Source organism: Paramisgurnus dabryanus, chromosome 17 (assembly GCF_030506205.2).
Source record: "Paramisgurnus dabryanus chromosome 17, PD_genome_1.1, whole genome shotgun sequence".
In the NCBI taxonomy this organism is placed as follows: domain Eukaryota; kingdom Metazoa; phylum Chordata; class Actinopteri; order Cypriniformes; family Cobitidae; genus Paramisgurnus; species Paramisgurnus dabryanus.
This window is the reverse complement of record NC_133353.1, coordinates 24,535,547-24,555,134: the sequence shown is the minus strand read 5'-3', so window position 1 is coordinate 24,555,134 and position 19,588 is coordinate 24,535,547. Positions and strand designations below refer to the sequence as shown.

Here is a 19,588-nt window from a genome sequence, read left to right as displayed (position 1 = left end):
CAAAAATAGTCCCCTTGGTAACTTTTAATAGCAGAGGACTATTTTAGGTGCTGCGTAATATCACTACGCCTGCTGCAGCCATGTTACAGCAGCAATGTCCTTGATATAGTTCCTTGCCATATCTGCCTAGAAAATTGCAACTTTTAATTTTCCGTCTGTCTTAGTACACAATGTAACTACAGAAGAGTCAAGTTTTAAACATGAAAAAAAAATATTGAAATTCTTTGGTTATTTTTAGTGCGATGCTAATGGTCTAATCAGATTCAATGGATTATGCTAAGCTATGCTAAAAGTGGTACCGCCAGACCCGGAGATCAGCTGAATAGATTCCAAAATGGTGAAAATCAAATGTTGACCTGGAAAATTATCATATTTTCAAAAAAGTGGAGTGTCCCTTTAGCAGTGTCAAATCGAACCGTTCAACTAAATAATTTCACAAGTGACAAGAGATGACAAACTATTTATAATAGTCATAAAGTTTTCAGACATGCATCATTTTCCCAGAATGATAAGGTCAACCGGTGCACTCCCAGAAAAAAGATACAAAAGATGTACCCTTGCAAAACATTCACCTTTATACATAAAGGGTGCATATTAGTACCTCAAAGTTGCATATTTGTACCTAAATGGTATATATTAGGACAATTTTAACCCCTTCAGACCCTGCTGGAATGGATATCACATGTCCACTTCTAAAAAACAAAAATGCCAATCAACCAATCAAAATCAGGCACACTGATTAAACACCTGAAAAATGCGGTCTGAAGGGGTTAAAGGGTACCGTCGCAGTGCCAGCTTTGTACCTTTTTCTGAGTGTGTAAGCAACAAGTTGACTGAAATGTGCACATACATTTCTCTTACCCCAAATATGTGCAGCACTACAGCTCCTTGCGTACGCTGTTTGTTTGTGAATACATCCTCAGGAAACTCATGGATGGCTGCGTTAAAATGGAGAAAGAAAAATTCTGTTTGGTCCTGGATGTCAGTTTCCATAAAAAAATCCAATAAACAACAACTTATAGCAAAGTCAATAAAGCCAGAAGAGATTATGCCATATGAAAGAAACACTGAAATGCGTGGGTGTCTGAACACAAATGACCTCCTAGGGACACCAAACCCAATTACAATGCAGGAATAATAAACTGCCCTCTACATACAATACACACACGTCACCAGCTCATGTGACTGCATTCATTTAACAAACTGGTAAAGGTGATGCTCAATTATGTTATAAGAAGAAACATCACTGATGCGTGGTAGCATGTACTGCAATGTAGTCTCAAAATAGCATCGCTTTAATGTGGTGCATCCAGCATGAAGCTTTGCTATGGCGAACGTTTACTCTGAGTAGCCCTGGGTTGAGTTTTGAACTCACTATACACCAAACCCTGCAATAACATATGGCTGGATAGGTCACATGTCATTCAATTCTGTCATTGCAGCATTGTTGACACCGCAGACAGGTCTGTAGGTCAAATACTTCCCAATTGGACAGGATGCTCACTGCCAGAGCTGTAATAATGAAGGCTGCACCATAAATCAACATCATGTCATACAGCCATACAGCCATCTGCACCTTTAAAGGCAACAGGGTCTCTTTGGTCTACTGGTGGAGATGATGGACAAATGTAAGTTGGGCTTTCTTGTGCCAAAGTTTGTGTTGTACAGTAAGTGGTTGCCAGGGTGGTTTTTAGGATGTTGGTCTGCTACGATTATTATCAAAATGTTCTGGATCATTGCTAAGTGATTGTGTACTTGGTGCATTTAATGATATTAAAATATTTAAAGGGTAGGAGGTGTGGGAAGCTTTGTTAACGACAGCTGTTTAAATTCTGAAGAAATCTCTGGCAACGCATTCATCTGAAGTTATGAACATTTTCATTTACACATTCAACGTGTGCTATCCAAAATGATGTACAGTGCATTAAAGCTTTACTTTTTATTTCTATCCACAACAAACTTTGTGCCAACTGAACTACAGCAATAGTTTAACACTTTTGTTTATTTACAGTAAATCTCTAATACAGATTATGAGTAATAGTGCTTGTGATGCTTACTTTTATACAGAGCAGATTCTTTCATTACTGATGCTTGCCAGGGCATCAAAAAACCAACAAACTCATTTTTCAGCCTGAAGAGCTCAACTGAACTCATGGCACTAATAGCGCTTTCAGTGAGAAGTGATCCATCATTAAAGACTGCGATAGTGATATTTTTATCATCAGGAGCACCACCATCATTTACATCATTATCTGAAGGGTTGGAAAAAAATGAATCACAACAGGTTTTATCTATCAAACAAAAGAGTCATTGTTGCTCCGATCACATTTCCTTTCCCACCGCCCACAACATACGAGCGGGAGGGGAGGACATGCTCAAGGTTATCTCCTTAGAGAACACATGTATGACGTATGCGTGTACACAGACAATAGCAGACACACAGACAATAACGTCCCACTAATATGCTTAGACACACTTTCAAGAAGACTAAATTGCTTTTGTGCTATTGAATACACTGAGAATGAAGGAGAAATGAAACATCAGTTCGAAGCTAAAGGTCATCATTTACAATAGAAGGGCATCCAATCCCAGAACTAAACTATAAATGTCTTGTCAAATTAAGTCCACTATGATATGGTCTAAAGTAAAAAACAACCATGTCAAAAATATTTTCTATGGATAAATGTGCTTCTTGGCATTGAAAAATAACACCAGGGTGTTGCTATGCAGGTTATTGGCTCACCCTGCGTTCAGTACAACTTTCTTGACTCTCACTACTGACCATCCACTCCAATAACTGATGAGAGATAGATGACGTGAACTTCCAGGGTTCCCACACCTTAGTTAACTTCAAATTCAAGGACCTTTCAAGAACTTTCCAGATCCAATTCCCTCAAATTCAAGGACTAAATGTGGTGACACATTTCAAAGTAAGAGCAAGGTTACATCGGGTTATCTTTTACGGTACACTGTTACAGTTCCCTGTCGAGGGAACTCGCACTGCGGTGACACTTTGGGGACACCTCCGTGGGTAAGTGCATGAATGAATCAAACTCAACCAATGGTGAGGCTTAATGACAAAGACAGGGTGATGCGGGAGCCAGGAATTATATCGCTATTTGAAATATTGCCAAAGACGGCGTTACAGGGACGCAGGAAGTACGGCAAGGGAGACGCAGCGTCTCGTTCCCTTATAAGGGAACAACAGTTAAATACGATTTGATTCAAATATGAATCAACATTCGCATACAGAAGATATAAACATTTTAAGCGAACATTTTAGTCCGTGTTTTCCAGAAAACTTCTTGCATAAAATAGATTCCAGCACTTTCAATGACCTGTCTCTATGCATGTATTTTTCAAAAACTTTCCAGGGCCTTGAATCCCCCCCAAGATTCAAAAACTTTCAAGGATTTCAAGGACCCGTGGCAACCCTGAACTTCACTCTCGTTCATCATTTGCATAAAGTTAAACTTTTCTCAACTTTGACGCATCACTGGTCACGGCCACTTCTTGTCACCAACCGTCACTGTCGCTTATGTTGCTGGAAAATGCCAACTTCCATTGAAATAAATGACATCATGTTGCTCTGATACTGCTATATACTGGAGATCTGAACGGGGCCTGAAAAGGTGAATCCCTGATTTCGCAGTCTCTGTTCGGGTCAGTAACTTCTTATGCTGCGTCGACTCCACCATGCATCGCCCGTCTCTTTCACTGAGGTCATAGGGAATTCTGGTCCCTAATTCTGGTCATCCTGGTAATAACTATAAACAAATAAGTAACCGTCCTCTCAGTAACTGATGAAAGATGGTTGAGATGAAGTCACAGCTTTCCTCTTATTGGTAGTTGCCCCTGAAAGTCGCACAGCATTTGCATAAAGTTGAACTTTTTTCAACCTTGTCAATTAGCTAGACACGCCCACTTCTTGTTGCCAACTGTTACGATCTCTCACGTTGATGAAGTCACCGAGCCTTCCGACTTGAAACAAGTGAGATCATATTGCCCCGCCATTGCTACTGTAGTTGCTGGCGGTGTGCACACAGCTTTAGGCAGCAACATTTACATGTAAGCGTTTCTATTTTCAGCGTTCCTCAAAGTGTGGGGCGGGCCCTACTGGTGGGGAATGGGAACATTACAAGTGGGTTGTGAAAACAGGAGAAAATTAAAAATTTGAACGGGGCCTGAAAAGGTGAAACCCTGATTTCCAAATCATTGTAATATTTTGGTCTATAGTGTGAATACGGCTCGGGTCAGTAACATCTTATGCTGTGTTCACACCACAGTGCATCGTCCCTCTCTTTCAATTAGGTCATTAGGAGGCGTTCCTATTTCTGGTTGTCCTAGTAATAACTATAAGCAAATGAGTAACCATCCTCTCTGTAACTGATGAAAGATGGATGATGAGGCCACAGCGTTAAGCTGCATTCAGACTAGCAGTAGCAGAGCGATGCAATCTCATTGATTTCAATGGAAACTTGGCAACTTTAAGCGAAACAAGCGAAAGAGACCATTGGCGATTGGATGGGGCATGTCCAGTTGCGCGACAAAGTTGAGACATTTTTAACTTTATGCAAATTATGAGCGACTTTCGGAAGTGACTACCAATGAGAACAAAGCAGTGGAGTTCACGTCATCCGTCTCTCAGTTACTGGAGTGGACGGTACTCATTTGTTTATGACAACCAGATTTAGAAACACCTCTTTTGAAAGAGACGAGTGACAAAGTCGCTTATAATGTGAATGTACCTTTACTCTCATTGGTAGTTGCCCCTGAAAGTCGCACAGCATTTGCATTAAGATTTACTTTTCTCAACTATGTCACATAGCTGGACACGCCTACTTCCTGTTGCCAGTGATGGAGTACTCGAGTCCTGGACTCGGACTCGAGTCCATATTCTTTGGACTCGAGTCCGACTCGAGAATCCATTCTCTGGAATTGTGACTCGACTTGGACTCGTGGATTGATGACTCGTACTTGGACTCGAGGATATATACAATCGGACTTGAGCATTCATCACTTTGTTTTTGACTAAATATGTATTTATATAAGGTGTTACACTTTTCCTGTTTCGTGCCCAAGACCGGTCGCGATCTCCCTTTACAGACACTGCTACCTCTCGCTCTCTTTGCTTGACAACACACTCACTGATGTCACTCACTTTTACACTCATGCAATGCATGATGCATGATTCGCGGGCTAAATGTTCACATTTGTAAAATGCAGAAAGACGTGCCCCGGATCGTGTTCATCTACTCGAATTTTTCTTCTAATGCTGGAAAGAGCAGCGCTAAATGTTGTGTGTGTAATCACACAATTGAGGAAAAGACTGGGACAACCTCAAACTTTAACAGACACCTGTCACGGATGCACCCAGAAAAGTAAGTAAAATGATTTCCATTGCCTAACGTTAGCTTTTTTCAAAAAAATATTATTGACTAATGCATAGTCAAACAAACAGAAGAAGCTAGGGTTATTGTATGTCTAGTTCAGATTACAGCATTTTTTTTGTCCTCACCGTGCAAGATTGAGCAGTACCATGCTTTCAAATCTGATGCTTTTAAAATGCAACATGAAAATGCAGCATGATTAAACATGCAATTTGTAAATTTTCTACGCTAGTTCTCAAATCACAAGTTCACAACAATGGAAGTAAACACATGCTTTTGATGGCATCGTAAAGTTGCAAAGTGTGTTGCAAAGTGTATGTGTCAAATCAGTAAATAAACTCCCTTTGCAATCGTGACAGTGATGTCATTTTTGTTTAATGTAGAACCTCTTTAATACATTTCATCAGTCTTTTGAAGGTCCCAGAGTGGAGACATGTAGGCACTCTCAGACTCGAATACGGGACTCGAGACTCGACTCTGACTCGAACACTGGGGACTTGAGACTCGACTCGGACTCGAACTCTGGTAATGGTGACTCGACTTGGACTCGACTCGGACTCTTCTTTGGTGACTCGGACTTGGACTCGAACACTGGGACTCGACTCGGACTCGACAGTTGGTGACTCGACTACAAAACTCGACTCGACTCGGACTCGAACTCTGGTAATGGTGACTCGACTTGGACTCGACTCAGACTCTTCTTTGGTGACTCGGACTTGGACTAGGACTCGGACTCGAACACTGGGACTGGGGCCTCGACCGTTTGGGACTCGACTAAAACACTGCCTGTTGCCAATTGTTACTGTTGCTTATGTTGTTGAAGTCGCAAAGCTTTCACAGAAAGGAACAAGATCACGACGCTTTGCCATTGCTAGTCGCTGGCAGTGTGGACACAGCTTTAGGCAGCACAATTTAAGTTGATGTTTTTGTTTGCAGCACAAATCTTACTAAGGTTAGAAGTGTTAACCCAAAGTCTGTGCAGTAGTTATAGTAATGCATGCTTTAGCAATGTGCCTAATAACAAAATGGAAATCTTAAATCTTATGAGCTTATTATACTGATGTGCAATGAACCACCTGCAATGTTATTTATAGAAAAAAAGTAGAAATACATAACACAATCATTTACCAGAAGCAATTCGACTACAAGGTGGAATTTTATAATATTCAGCAGGAAGCTGCTGTTTGTTGATGGTAAAAGTTGTCTTGTCAGGTTAATCCATTTGTACAAAGCATCACATTCTCTCACAGGTAAACCCATTAAAATCCTCTGAAGCTCCGGCACACTTGATCAATTATTAATCACAACAGCATTAAACAAACTCTGCTGTCTATGCGCAACATGACAGCACTTTCAGCGGGGCTATGTGGGGTGTCTGGATGTACATGCATGGATGTCCATCTACAGGGTTTATATCTGCTATATGAACAGAGTCTGAGCAACTAAATAAAAACAGTCCATAGAGTCAGACAGCATGTGTTTCGCTCGCTGCTGTCATCTGATGACCTTATCCATCAATATCTCTCCTGATGTGAACACACATGGGTGGATCAGCTCCTCACGGTTGAACATGCTGTGCTGCCTGAGATACATAGAATATATTCAAAGTGCCATAATACCTACTAGTTTTGTAGCTCAACATTGCAATAAATCTCAAGGTCATAAATTTGATTCCCAAGAGAACACACATACTGAGAAAAAAGAAATGTACATAGTAAATTATATAAATGACTATTCATGTGTGTTGATAGATGTCAACTATTGAATTTAAAAAGCAATAAAGTAAGGTCATGTGATAAAAGCATACTGTGAAATTTAGCAGTGTATACTTTAAATAAAAAAATAAGGCAGTAGAGTATGTTTGTATAGTACAGCGCAATATGTGGGACCCTAATATTTAATTTTAATTTTAAATACAGGCCGACCTTTATTTGCTTTTAAAGATGATGTAAGTCATGTTAACAGACTTTGGAGAAACCGAAGATGGACCAGGGGAGCAGCGTGTCATCTCAGTGTCACACATAATAAACAAATAAAATGAACCAGAACAGTGAATTCAGCAAGGTAGCAAAATAGCATTCTTGCATGACTGCGCTAGGCTGGCGAGTGAACATTATTATGGCTGAAAGCAAAATTGCACTTGAAACCAAAATTGCAGCCACAGTCCAGTTCAACGTCTTTCATCAAAATGTATTAACTTATACATTATACATTACAACAGATATTCAGCTGAAATCATCTAGAAACTATAGGATGGTGTTTCTGCACCTCAGCTGTAAGGGAATTGCATTGACAGAGTAAAGGTTGTGAGTTCAAATCTCAGGGAGCACACATACTGATGAAAATGTATAGCACTGTAAATTGTTTCAGAAAGAAGTGTCTGCCAAATGCTTAAATGTAATGTTAGCAAACAGACAAATAGCTATATAGGAATTGATATAGCAAACTGAATTTAGCTTGGTTCCTTTGTAATAAAGAACACCCATTTTTCACTAGGGCTGTTTTGGTATCGATATAGCATGGATGTGGGAATCCACAATAGTTATATGTAGAACGTGCAATGTATATAGTATAGAGGTGTGACTGATCACAAAACGCACAGTTCGAATCACATTACGTTTTTTGAGGCACAGATCGGATAATTACACCAAAAAAAAAAAACATTAATAAAAAATAACAAAGTTGCACATTAATGGCACTTTTCCATTGCATAGTACCCCACGGTTTGGTTCGGGTCAGCTTACTTTGGGGGGGCTTTTCCAGTGGGTGCACGTAGTACCCGATACTTTTTTTAGTAAAACCTCGGTCGGGGTTCCAAGAGAGCCGATCTGATACCAAAACGTGATGCAAAAACACTGTAGATCACTGATTGGTCTGAGAGAATCGTCACTACCAGCATCATCATTATAATGAAAAGATTAGCTTTACCTTAGTGCTAGCTTGCGCTGTCTCAATCAAACATGTTGTCATCAGTGCTCTGCTATAAGTTCCCAAACTCCCTTTTAGCAATGTAAAACATCCAGGGTCAGTATCAGGAACACCATAACAATTTTTTTCCAGACTTGCAGTTTGTGGCTGCACATTCACGACGAGCACGTCAGCATTATATATGCTTAAATGCAACTTCAATGAGGCTCAGCGGAGCGCCGTCGACTGACCCAATGGGTGTTTGTACAGAAACTGTCATGTGAGACAGAGGTAGTGATAAACACGATGTGCAAACATCTATTTGTGGTGGTCAATTTTAAATATGTGGGGACTGAGAAATAAATAAATGTTTGGGGATGTACAATGACACTCTCACTTGTATGATGTCACAGCAGTATGCAGCTCAATTATTACTACACCTCTATGATCCCTCCCACTCCGAAGTGTTACTAAACTCGATGGAAAAGCTAACCAAGCCGAAGTGAGGTGACCTGACCCAAACCAAACCATGGGGTCCTAAGCAATGGAAAAGCGCCATATTTAACTCTTTCACCGCCAGCGTTTTTAAAAAAAAGTTGCCAGCCAGCGCCAACGTTTTCATGATTTTCACCGAAGTTTAATGCCTTCCAGAAAATGTTCTTCTTTAAATATATAAACATACAATATACCAAATAAAAGAACAGACCCTTTGCTTTCAAAAAAAAAAAAAAAGTGGTTCTTTTGTAATCAGCTTTTGAATAAGGGTAGGTTTCTGCAAAAACACCACATTTTGAGCAAAAAGCAGAGATAATTCCATTTTTGTGACGGACTTTTCATAGAGATCCCATTGAGAGCGATCTTTAAAACAGACACGGACATGCAGCAGCTTGCCATAGGGCAATACTTCCGGGTTTAAAAAGTTGCGGGAGGGCGCCACCTGGTGGATAATAGCGGTATTGCGGAAAGACGGAAAATCTCGTCCTTGGCGAGGAAGCGTTATCTCTTAATTGACGAGATATCTTGTCAATGGTGGTGAAAGAGTTAAGGTCTAACATTAGCATTAAGTACAGAAATTCAATCAAATAAATAATAACACTGTCTTTATTGTATAAATTAAATATAATTATTATTTTTTAAAGCTTAAGAAGTGATTTTCTCTTTGTCTTGGGTTGTTTGATTAACATTAAATGACACAGACTTAAGTAGGTTAATTGAGGTCACGGTCTCTTTAAGATAAGCACGGACCTGGTTTCTGCCTAAACTAAACATAAACTAAAGACATAAACAAATGTTTTTATTAGAAAAAGAATAGTGTGGAGATCATTTAGTTTGTATGTGCCCTGTCACGAACAGAAAGATTTTATGTTTGCTTAGTTTTTGAAATGCGTCTCTCAATGTATGCACTTTTGAGTGCACTAAACGCACGCGCACACTAACACAGTCTCACCCCATGTCGTCAATATTTGACGACACTTGACCATTCGTCAATATGTGACGCGGAGGGTATACCTTTCGCGTCATTTTTTGACGAACTGGGGACTTCAATACTATTACGTCCGTTGCATTCTCTTCTCCTATTTTCTTACCATTTTCGCGTCGGTTTAGGGTTAGATTACGCAAAATTAAACAGTGTACGCGAAATTAAACAGTGTATGCGAAATTAAACAGTTGTCACCTGGCGTTGGGGTTAGAAACAGTTGTCACCTGCCGTTGGGGTTAGAGTTAGGTTTGGGTAGGGATGTCATTATGTAAATCTAACCCTAAACCGACGCAAAATTGGTAAGAAAATAGGAGAAGAGAATGCAACGGACGTAATAGTATTGAAGTCCCCAGTTCGTCAAAAAATGAAGCGAAAGGTATACCCTCCGCGTCACATATTGACGAATGGTCAAGTGTCGTCAAATATTGACGACATGGGGTGAGACTGGGTTGCGCACACACACAGACGGAGGGCGAATTTCAAACTGCGCAGCATAAACAGTCGCCACACATAAAAACGTAACCTTGTTTTACATTGCTCTATTCTCTAAATGTATTGTTAATGTAATGAGTGTTAACATTTGCAAGCCTTTGAAACACGTGCAAATGATAAACTTTTCCTATTTAAATTTGCGTATTAATGTGTGAATCGCACCGTGTTCTACTGTGATCCGTCACAACACTAATACTGTACTAGTCAAAACATTTTTGGATCAAAAAAGTTCAATCAAAGTTGCCCTGAGACAAGAACGGGTACACAGGCTCTGTGTGCACATGACCAAATGGTGAGTGCATGCAACTATTATGAAGTTGCTTTATGAGCGAAGAAAGTCTTAAGTTGAAACAGCTTTTAATGAATAATCCTATTTTCATGTAAGCAATAAGGTACGAGAGCCTGTGCTGTATTGTGAATAAGTAACGGCTGAAGGGCGTTGCAACCCCTTTAGCAGTTACAATATTAAAGTTAAAAAAATTATTAGTGCAACTTTCATGGAGTTAAATCAATAAAAGCATTCCTTCCGCTAGAAAAAAATAGTCCCTGACCGTGAACAACAACATTCCAATCTGTACCATGCATGAAAGCTCAAATAAAAACAACAAACCGGTTTCAAACTGATAGGTGTGGTTGCTAAGGGGGTTGCTAAGGGCGCAGTGATAAATAAAACCATTGGTGCAGTGATACATAGAACATAGCTGTGTTTTATTGTGAAAAGCACAGCTATTGACCAATCAGAATCAAGAATTGGAACAAACCGTTTTATAAATTGCAATATATACTACAATAGTACAAAATAATCGCAATGGCAGTTTTTCCAAAATAGGGCAGCCCTACTTTTCACCCATCAAATCAATAATCAAACAGATAAAAACAAGCCCTACATTTCATTTAGACAATAATGCATATTGCAAAAGTAATATAGGCTCCTAATATTGTGTGAAAGAGGTTATTGCCTGTGATTACAACTCCGACCCACAGAGTTACTGCGCACTTTGTGAGCAAAATTACAATATTATAGGCATTGAAATGTCAATAAATGGTTGCAATTTCTTGTACTGCCTAAAGTGTCTGTTTTATACGCAATAAACCATACTGAATGCTGTTAAGAAGACTGTATGAAATATAATACTGCCTCTCCATGCGACAAGCCTCTCGCTGTAACAGTACTCATTTCTTTACGAGATGCTGTACGCTTCATAACTATAAAGCTGTTGAACGGTGTACTAACCCATTTGTCAGTAACTGAGCTCACGGTTATATGGGATGTCTTAAAAGTGCCCACACAATATGCCCAGCACAACACATTTTACCCTTTTTCTTACGAACCGTTCGATCAATCTGTTCGAGTCTGTGAAAAACGCAGCTTCCTAAAATAACCCCTCTTCAGGCGCAGGAGCTTTCTGCTTATTCAAATTTCAGTGAACAAGCTGGCATCCGACCCAGACTGTCTGAGCTCGCCCTTTTTCTTTCCCTCTCTCTCTCTCTCTCTCTCTCTTTCAGATTACTTATTGATTTGAGCAGCACAAACATAATGGATTCGGCTCTCATTAAAGCACCTGCTTGTTTGCCTATTTGAAAGTCTCTTCAATGCTGTTCTTCAATCTCAGAACAACATAAATGTGAAATATCTTTATCTGCGCCTGGAAAATTAATTCACCCCATTGGATTGTTTCGTAAACAATCAAGGCGCACTTATACAGACATAACAGTAATGATTAATTCAGTTTTTTTCTCAAGAAAGTGAGGAAAGTCATTCCAGACCTGAAGAGCATCTTTGCTATGTTTTTGACAATGACATTTTAATTAAAGATAAGATTAGTATGACACATGACTAGAGCCAGACCAATATGGTTTTTTTGGAGGCCAATGCCAATACTGATAAGAATATTACAATATATTGGCTTATATTCTTTGAGTGTATCTTATAGGAAAGTACACATACTACAGTAGTGTATTCTTATACAGTCCCAGTCAAAAGTTTGGACACAAATGGAAAGTCTATCAAGACTTTTGACTATTGTATATGAAGAGTTTGGTTCCATAACACAATAAATCCATTTATACTAATTTGGGTAAAAATGTGTTTTTTATCCCAAGAAAGTGACAAGATGAAAACCACCATTTTCTGTTACAGACTTTAGGTTATAATAACATAAAACATTCAAATCCATAATTTGATTTTCAAAGATTTATGAAATAAATCCATGAATTTTTTTTCAAAATGCTATAAATCTATTGAATCAATATATATATATATATATATATATATATATATATATATATATATATATATATATATATATATATATATATATATATATATATATGCATTCATCGCCATGTTATATTGATTTAGTTGACTAGCTGTATACACTGATAAAAAATAAACATGAATGGCATTAATCTAAACACTTACTTTTTGACAGCGATCAGCAGTAAAATGTTTTGGTCCTGCTCAATTTTCGTTGACTTCAAGTAAAATAATGGAAAGTTTTTTATAAGATCCCTGGCATGCAGTGTTTCCCACACATTGACTTTACTTGGGCGGGCCGCCCAGGTATATTAACAAGCGCCCAAGTATATCTGGCATCAAATTTTGTCTTTTTTGTTCTTCCGTGATAATGACTTCAATAAAGACATTTTGATGCACGTTGTCTCTCCCGATGAGTTTGGTGTGCGTTCGTGTGCTCTTTGTTTCCTCAAAGAATTGGGTGCGACGCGAAGCAAGCTCTGTGTCACATTATATCTTTCCATGTTCCTGAACTTGAGGAGAGTTTTTTTAGAGGCCTTCATGGAGGACTTGGGACTAGTAAGGTTCCGGTTTATATTTTAAACTGTCTGTCGGTCCAGGTCGGTCCTAGTTTAATTTCTTCGGGTCAGAAGTTTGATTAATATTGTGTGTAAAACCCGAGTCGATCGAAGAACGGCTGTGAGCGCTAGCGCACTAAAGCTCATGTGCAGTTTCAGCATGCCTCTGGTTTATATGGCGATAATTGGCTCTTGTTTTAAAAGTCACACTGCATTTCATTTCTTCCATTTTTTTATAATATTACTATTAATAAACCATATCTTTTCTAAAATCTAAAATGTTTGCACAGAGATGGTAGCAAAAAAGCAATGCTAATGTCAAGCCCATTGCTCTGAACAAATAAAGCTCAAGCTGATTCAAGATATAAAAAAACGCAAAGCTGTTTAAATCACCTGTCACCGGGACAGCAAGTAGACTTTTGAATCTGAAATAATGAGTGGATTAAGCTTCGTTAATAGACCAAAAGCAGTAAAAGTGCCTCTTTTTCTATCTAATAGAAATGATAACCATTATAACACCAGTCCCATTATAATCTATATACCTGCACAGTCTTTTATAAATATACTATACATATTATTGTATTCAATAGAGTTTAATAAAAGAGGTCATCTAATTGCTTCATATATCAGTGCAAAAAAAGTAAAGTGTTTTGTGGTGATTTGACAAACAGTGTCTGCTTTGTACATAGCAAAGACAGTTTGGGGTGGTTGGATTAATGAACTATAATGTGAAACTAATATAATGTTCAATAAATCAAAGTATTCTGTTGTGTAACATTACTAGTTCTTTCTCACATGTATAGTAGACCATGCTAGTTTAGTAACACCACAAGCAGCATAATATAAGTGCGTATGTTTAAACGCGTCATTTCTCCCACTCGTGTTTTAGAACTCGCCCATAGACCACCCCCTCAAAGTATTAATGGCAAAAGCTGTCAAAACAATTAGAAAAAAAGAGACCAATTAAAATGGGAATGTGTCACTCTCGTCCACTTCTAATGGGATCAACCAAAACGCGTCTTAATGCCAGGTGTAAAAATGTCGTAAAAAAAAACTTGACTGTTTCCAGCCTGAACAAGACACCCACTGACTGAATGAAAGTATTGGCTGGTGTCACTGGGTCGCCAGTAGCAAACAATGAAGCGCTCTGCTGGACAAACAAGTACTTATACAAGCCAATACAGAAATAGCTGCGAGGCTAATATCGTCCGATAAAATTTGCCAAGCGATAAATTGGTCGAGCTGTAGACATGGCCACTATGGTACTTAGATTTTTAACCTAAACTGTTATGGCTGGATGACACAGCCCTGATGTACAATTTGGACAAGTCTGTGCTAGCAGACCTAATCATAAATCAGAACCATTGGATTTTTTGCAGTCGCACATAGGGTATGATTAGTGCGATTTCTGTTATCGTGGCTCTGCATCGGTGGTCCTATGTCGTACATTGCGAGAGGTTCAAAGATGGCCTTTTTGTCTGGAATCTGTATGAATACAAATTTCTGAAATTTTGGGGTGCCCAAATATGGCTACAATAATGTTCTCCTCCATTTTCAGATCCATCCGGACATATCAAACCGGACGTGTCCTTTTGTGTGGCTAATGCAATATGCTAATGCTAATGCTCTATAACTGAGCTATACAGAAGAGTAATCTTTTCAGTATTAAAAATCATGTAATTTAATTAATCCCTTAGCAAAGACCATGTATTTATTTGAATACAATCTATGAATTGTACTCCTACCAATTTCAGTTAAAATCCTTCCTCTGTGAGTTGTCTGTTCTTATAAAGCAAGACTAACCCACACCATGGCCCACCCTTATGCAACAAACATATACTGCAGTATATTGGAAAATATCATGTAATATATTAGGCAATATATTACCATATATCGGATTTAATATTTATATTTCCCAATATATTGTAATATATGCATAGAAAATATCATGTAATATATTAGGCAGTATATTCCCATATATAGGATTTAATATGTATATTTTCCATTATATTGCAGTATATGAATAGACCATACATGTATATATTGATACAAAATATATTGTAACCAAGACCAAAAAGGGCACTATGTTTTTCCATGTAATAGTTTGTCTTTATATGATTTAATATACTGCAATATATGCAGGGGCATCGCTAGACCCCTTTAACCAGGACACATGCCCCAGTGTAAATCTTTTGTGCCCCGGTGTAAATCTCAAGTTTAAATTTTAGCAGTTAAATAGTGTATTCCTTTACAAAGATAATCGCGGCAAAAACGGATCTATATGCAATGTAGTTACCCAATTTACGCTTGTAACGAAGCAGTCGCATTGACTCGTGCACGCACGTATCCATGTCCGCGCACGTCTTGCGCTCATCCGCATTGCACACAACCGCATTCAAAAGGTGATGCCACGCGAGTGACTTAGCTTATGAAAACATGACCAGACTAAAGTAAGTTTCTAAATAATAATAATAATCTTATTTTGACTCGATCATTATTGGCTTCTTTAGATGAACATGTTTTGTGCAAAGCAGGGAAAGCGAAGCAGACAAGAGAGATGATGAGTTTTAAGGAGGTAAGACAAACTACATCCTCACCCGATCAGGTCTGAAACATTAGAGGAAAAATCTCAGGAAAACCTTGTCAAGTCTGTAGAATTGAATTGTTGCTGAGACAGATGTAAGATGTTCTTAAGATTATCTAAGTGTACTTCACTGTGCTATTTTGAGGCACCATGAATATGAACTAACATGCACTTTTAACATACTATCTCTGTATAAAAAAACTTATTTAGTTAACACTTGTATTAATCTTGAACACAACTTTTATACAAAGATCTGGTCATATGGAAAGCACTAGCATTCAATACTGTTCACTCAAGTCAGCACAGCTTAGCAAACAATTACCAAGCTGGAAACACTAAAAGTCAAAATTGAACACACAGCAATCAGATCCTTCAATAGATACATAAAAGGGCCTGAATCTGTTCATTGAGCTTTGAAACAATGGATCCACAGAGAAATGAAGGAATAGGTCGAGGAAGAGGAGGAGGAAGAGGAGGAGGGAAAGAAGAAGGACATGGTGAAGGAGGAGAAAGAGGACATGGTAAAGGAGGAGGGAGAGGACATGATGAAGAAATAGGTCGAGGAGGAGTAGGAAGAGGAGGAGGGAGAGGAAGAGGCAGAAGAGTAGGGAAAGAAGGAGGACGTGGTGAAGGAGGAGGAAGAGGACATGGTAAAGGAGGAGGGAGGGGACATGATGAAGAAATAGGTCGAGGAGGAGGAGGGAGAGGAATAGGAGGAGGGAGAGGAGGAGGGAAAGGAGGAGGACGTGGTGAAGGAGGAGGAAGAGGACATAGTGGAGGAGGAGGAAGAGGAGGAGGACGTGGTGAAAGAGGAGGAAGGAGATGAAGGGCAAGGTGACAAGCAATTTCAAGGTGAAATACAAGCCACTCTAGTTGACCATGTCCTGGTCCATGGTATGACTATGAGGGAGGCTGAGCAACGAGTAAAGCCTAATTTGAGTCGCTTTACTTATGCCTCCATCTTCAGAGCCTTCAGGGAGGAAAACAGATAGGTGTACTTACAGTAAGACTGCTCTATACAGTAACTTTAGTGTGCATACACTGTTGGACTATGCTACTGGAATAAAGAAATGCATCAAATTGCCTTCCATACAGATAGACATATCAGCAGATGAATGCAAGGGGTGGATCAGGCAAGAGGATTTTACCCTTGCTGTTTGGCTAGGACCAATATAGCCTGTGATGTGGATGAGATTCTCTGGCCTGACCCAGAACTAAGACGGGATGTTGAGGCGAAATATTACAATTTACAGTTGTGCTGTGTATAGCACATGAATGAATAAAAATGCATACATTGATTGTGTCTTTTTGGTCATGTGAAAAGGTTTTTGAGGGGGAGAACCACAAGCAACTTACCAGTTTTGGATATATTGTTTTGAATTGATTGCACAAGTGTGTAATACTATATTGTAGTGTGTGTGTTTTTGAAAGCTTGTGTGTGTTGTCTGAGGGAAAAGTTTGGTATTTCAGTAAGAGTGAATGGTTTTGAGTGTAGAGCTTCATTTTGACCTGAAAATATGATGTTTGGAGTATTGTGTGAGACTTTATGGAATTGTCTTTACTGTTTTGAGAATATGAGGCATAGTTTCAAGAAATGTGTAATAATGTTAGGTATAACGAAGATTATACTTGTATATATGTATCTTTTGCAGTAACTGTTGAACTGTAGAATAGTGGGTTGAGCAAAGGACATTGTATAGAAGTGTTGCACACTTCTTGCACACAGCAGGCTTTCAAAAAAGTCAGCAAAAAATGGGGGGCCTGTGCCCCAGTAGAGCTTTATATCTAGCAATGCCCATGAATATATGGATGTGCTATGTATGTATGTATGTATGTATGTATGTATATATGATTTAACAATTTTTACTTTCCAAATAAACAACTACAGCATATTCATGAATATGCATGGCATATAGCCTAAAGAAAATATTAAAGACAAAAATCTGCATTACACAAATAACAGTTTTATTGAAACAGCAGAGACCTTTCTTTCATTTTCTACGTTTGTCAGTACTCTACTCAGCACCGACTGCTTCAACCAGAATGCGTGCCAAAGGCGATGGAGCATAATGCTTGAGTAGGAAGCTGAGATTCAGGCGCGAGGAGAGGACAAGGACACATACCTGTGACTAGCAACAATGAGGCTGATAGGTCCTGACCAGAGATGTATAGTAACGAAGTAGAACTACTTCACTACTGTACTTAAGTACTAAAAGACAGTATCTGTACTCTACTGAAGTATATATTTTTTCTCCTACTTCCACTTTTACTTCAGTACATATTTTCGATGAGTTTAATACTTTTACTCCGATACATTTTTTATGTGCTGCATAGTTACTCGTTACACTCAAATGTTACGAATCATTCCAAACCCACATTATCACTGCCAGAGCGGTGATACACATTAGAAACACACACAGATCGTGTTCTAAACCAATCGGAGATAGTGAAGGGCGGACCCCTCCCTCCCTCTCACTCCCAAATATGAGCCGGGGTTGTGGACAAAGTGAAGCAAATAGAGAACCAAAGTGCGCGAGAAAGACAGAGAGAGAGAGAATGCGTGAGAAAGGGCGAGTGTGCGTGAAAGAAGGAAACTTAAGTTCATTGAAACACCTTGTACCTTTACTGTACCTATTACCATTATATCGACTAATATTTAATTATTTGGTTAAATTAATCTAAATTATCTGAACAGTCCTGTCTTTGTACTCCTGCTACAGCCAAAGGAATTGTGAGTGTCCTTTAGCTAAAACATTTGAAATAATATAAACAATATTATATTCAAACTTTTGACTGTTTTCTTTAATAACTACATTACACAATACTTGTACTTTTACTTTCAGTACTTGAGTAGTATATTTTAAAATAAACTACTTGCAATACTTAAGTACAAAACATGTTTAATACTTTAGTACTTCCACTTAAGTGCTGTGCTTAAAGAGCACTTCAACTTCTACTCAAGTCACTTTTTTGATAGAGCACTTGTACTTTTACTCAAGTCTGGGTCCCTAGTACTTTATACATCTCTGGTCCTGACCTATAGTCCTAACTCATACTCCTAATCAGTAGGTGGCGGTAATGCACCTAAAAGTTGTTTGCTAACCACCAGTAAAACTTGAGAAGGAGACTGATCGTTGGCATGCTCTCAACCCAGGAAAAACTTCAAGCTTTACAAGGTACATAGTTTTCAGAGGTGGTGCTTTCCAGTTTTGATTGCATCTCTTCCAGGAGAGATTTTTGTGAACCAGAGGGGAAGGAGTGAGAAGGGAGAGAGTAATCGTTGTTGTTTTGTTCCACAGATGCTGTTTTAAACCAGTTTCCACGGCCAAAGCTGATGTTAGAAAATCCATCAACAGTAGAATATGCGAGCTAAGACACCAGGTGAAGTGCAAAAGCATGGGTATATAAGTAATTTAAACCAGTGAAGAGCCAAGATGGACTCCTAGCCAGGATAAAGGCCTGTTCTTTTGGTAATTTATGTCTTTGCTTTTTCACATTGCCAAAGCTCCTTGAAAGTTTGTTTATATCTATTATTGTCTGTGCATTTTGTTTATATTGTATTTTTAACTGTATAACGGCACTGCTGAAAGTTTGAAATAAATAGACCTTTGTAATTTAAATTGCTTTCATTTATATTTTGTATATTTTCTGTTTTATGTCACTCTTTTAAAATGTAATTTATGTTAATGTAATGCAAGACATTTATGTAATGTAAAGCAAACCACATTGTCTGACCATGTGCAAAATCTCTTGTGGTTGTAATAGGTCTGTTTAGCTCTCTACCTCAAATTAGTTTTAGTATGTGTGCCTGATTAAAAGAAAATAAAGGTGGCTTTTGATAGATTATCCATTAGTCTGTGTTAATATGTGGTATAAATGTGTGTACATATTTTTATGTATATATTTCTATATAATTTTACA

The 19,588-nt window shown here is 38.5% G+C and overlaps 1 protein-coding gene across 2 annotated transcripts in view; it reads right to left on the bottom strand.

Annotated features, from left to right (window-relative positions):
• slc24a4a (solute carrier family 24 member 4a) overlaps positions 1–19,588 on the bottom strand; it is a 77,209-nt gene that overhangs the window by 34,275 nt on the left and 23,346 nt on the right. For both annotated transcript variants that reach the window (XM_065288544.1, XM_065288545.1), the window contains exon 3: positions 862–938. In XM_065288544.1, coding sequence (XP_065144616.1) covers positions 862–938 — 77 coding nt within the window. The remainder of the gene's footprint in view (positions 1–861; positions 939–19,588) is intronic.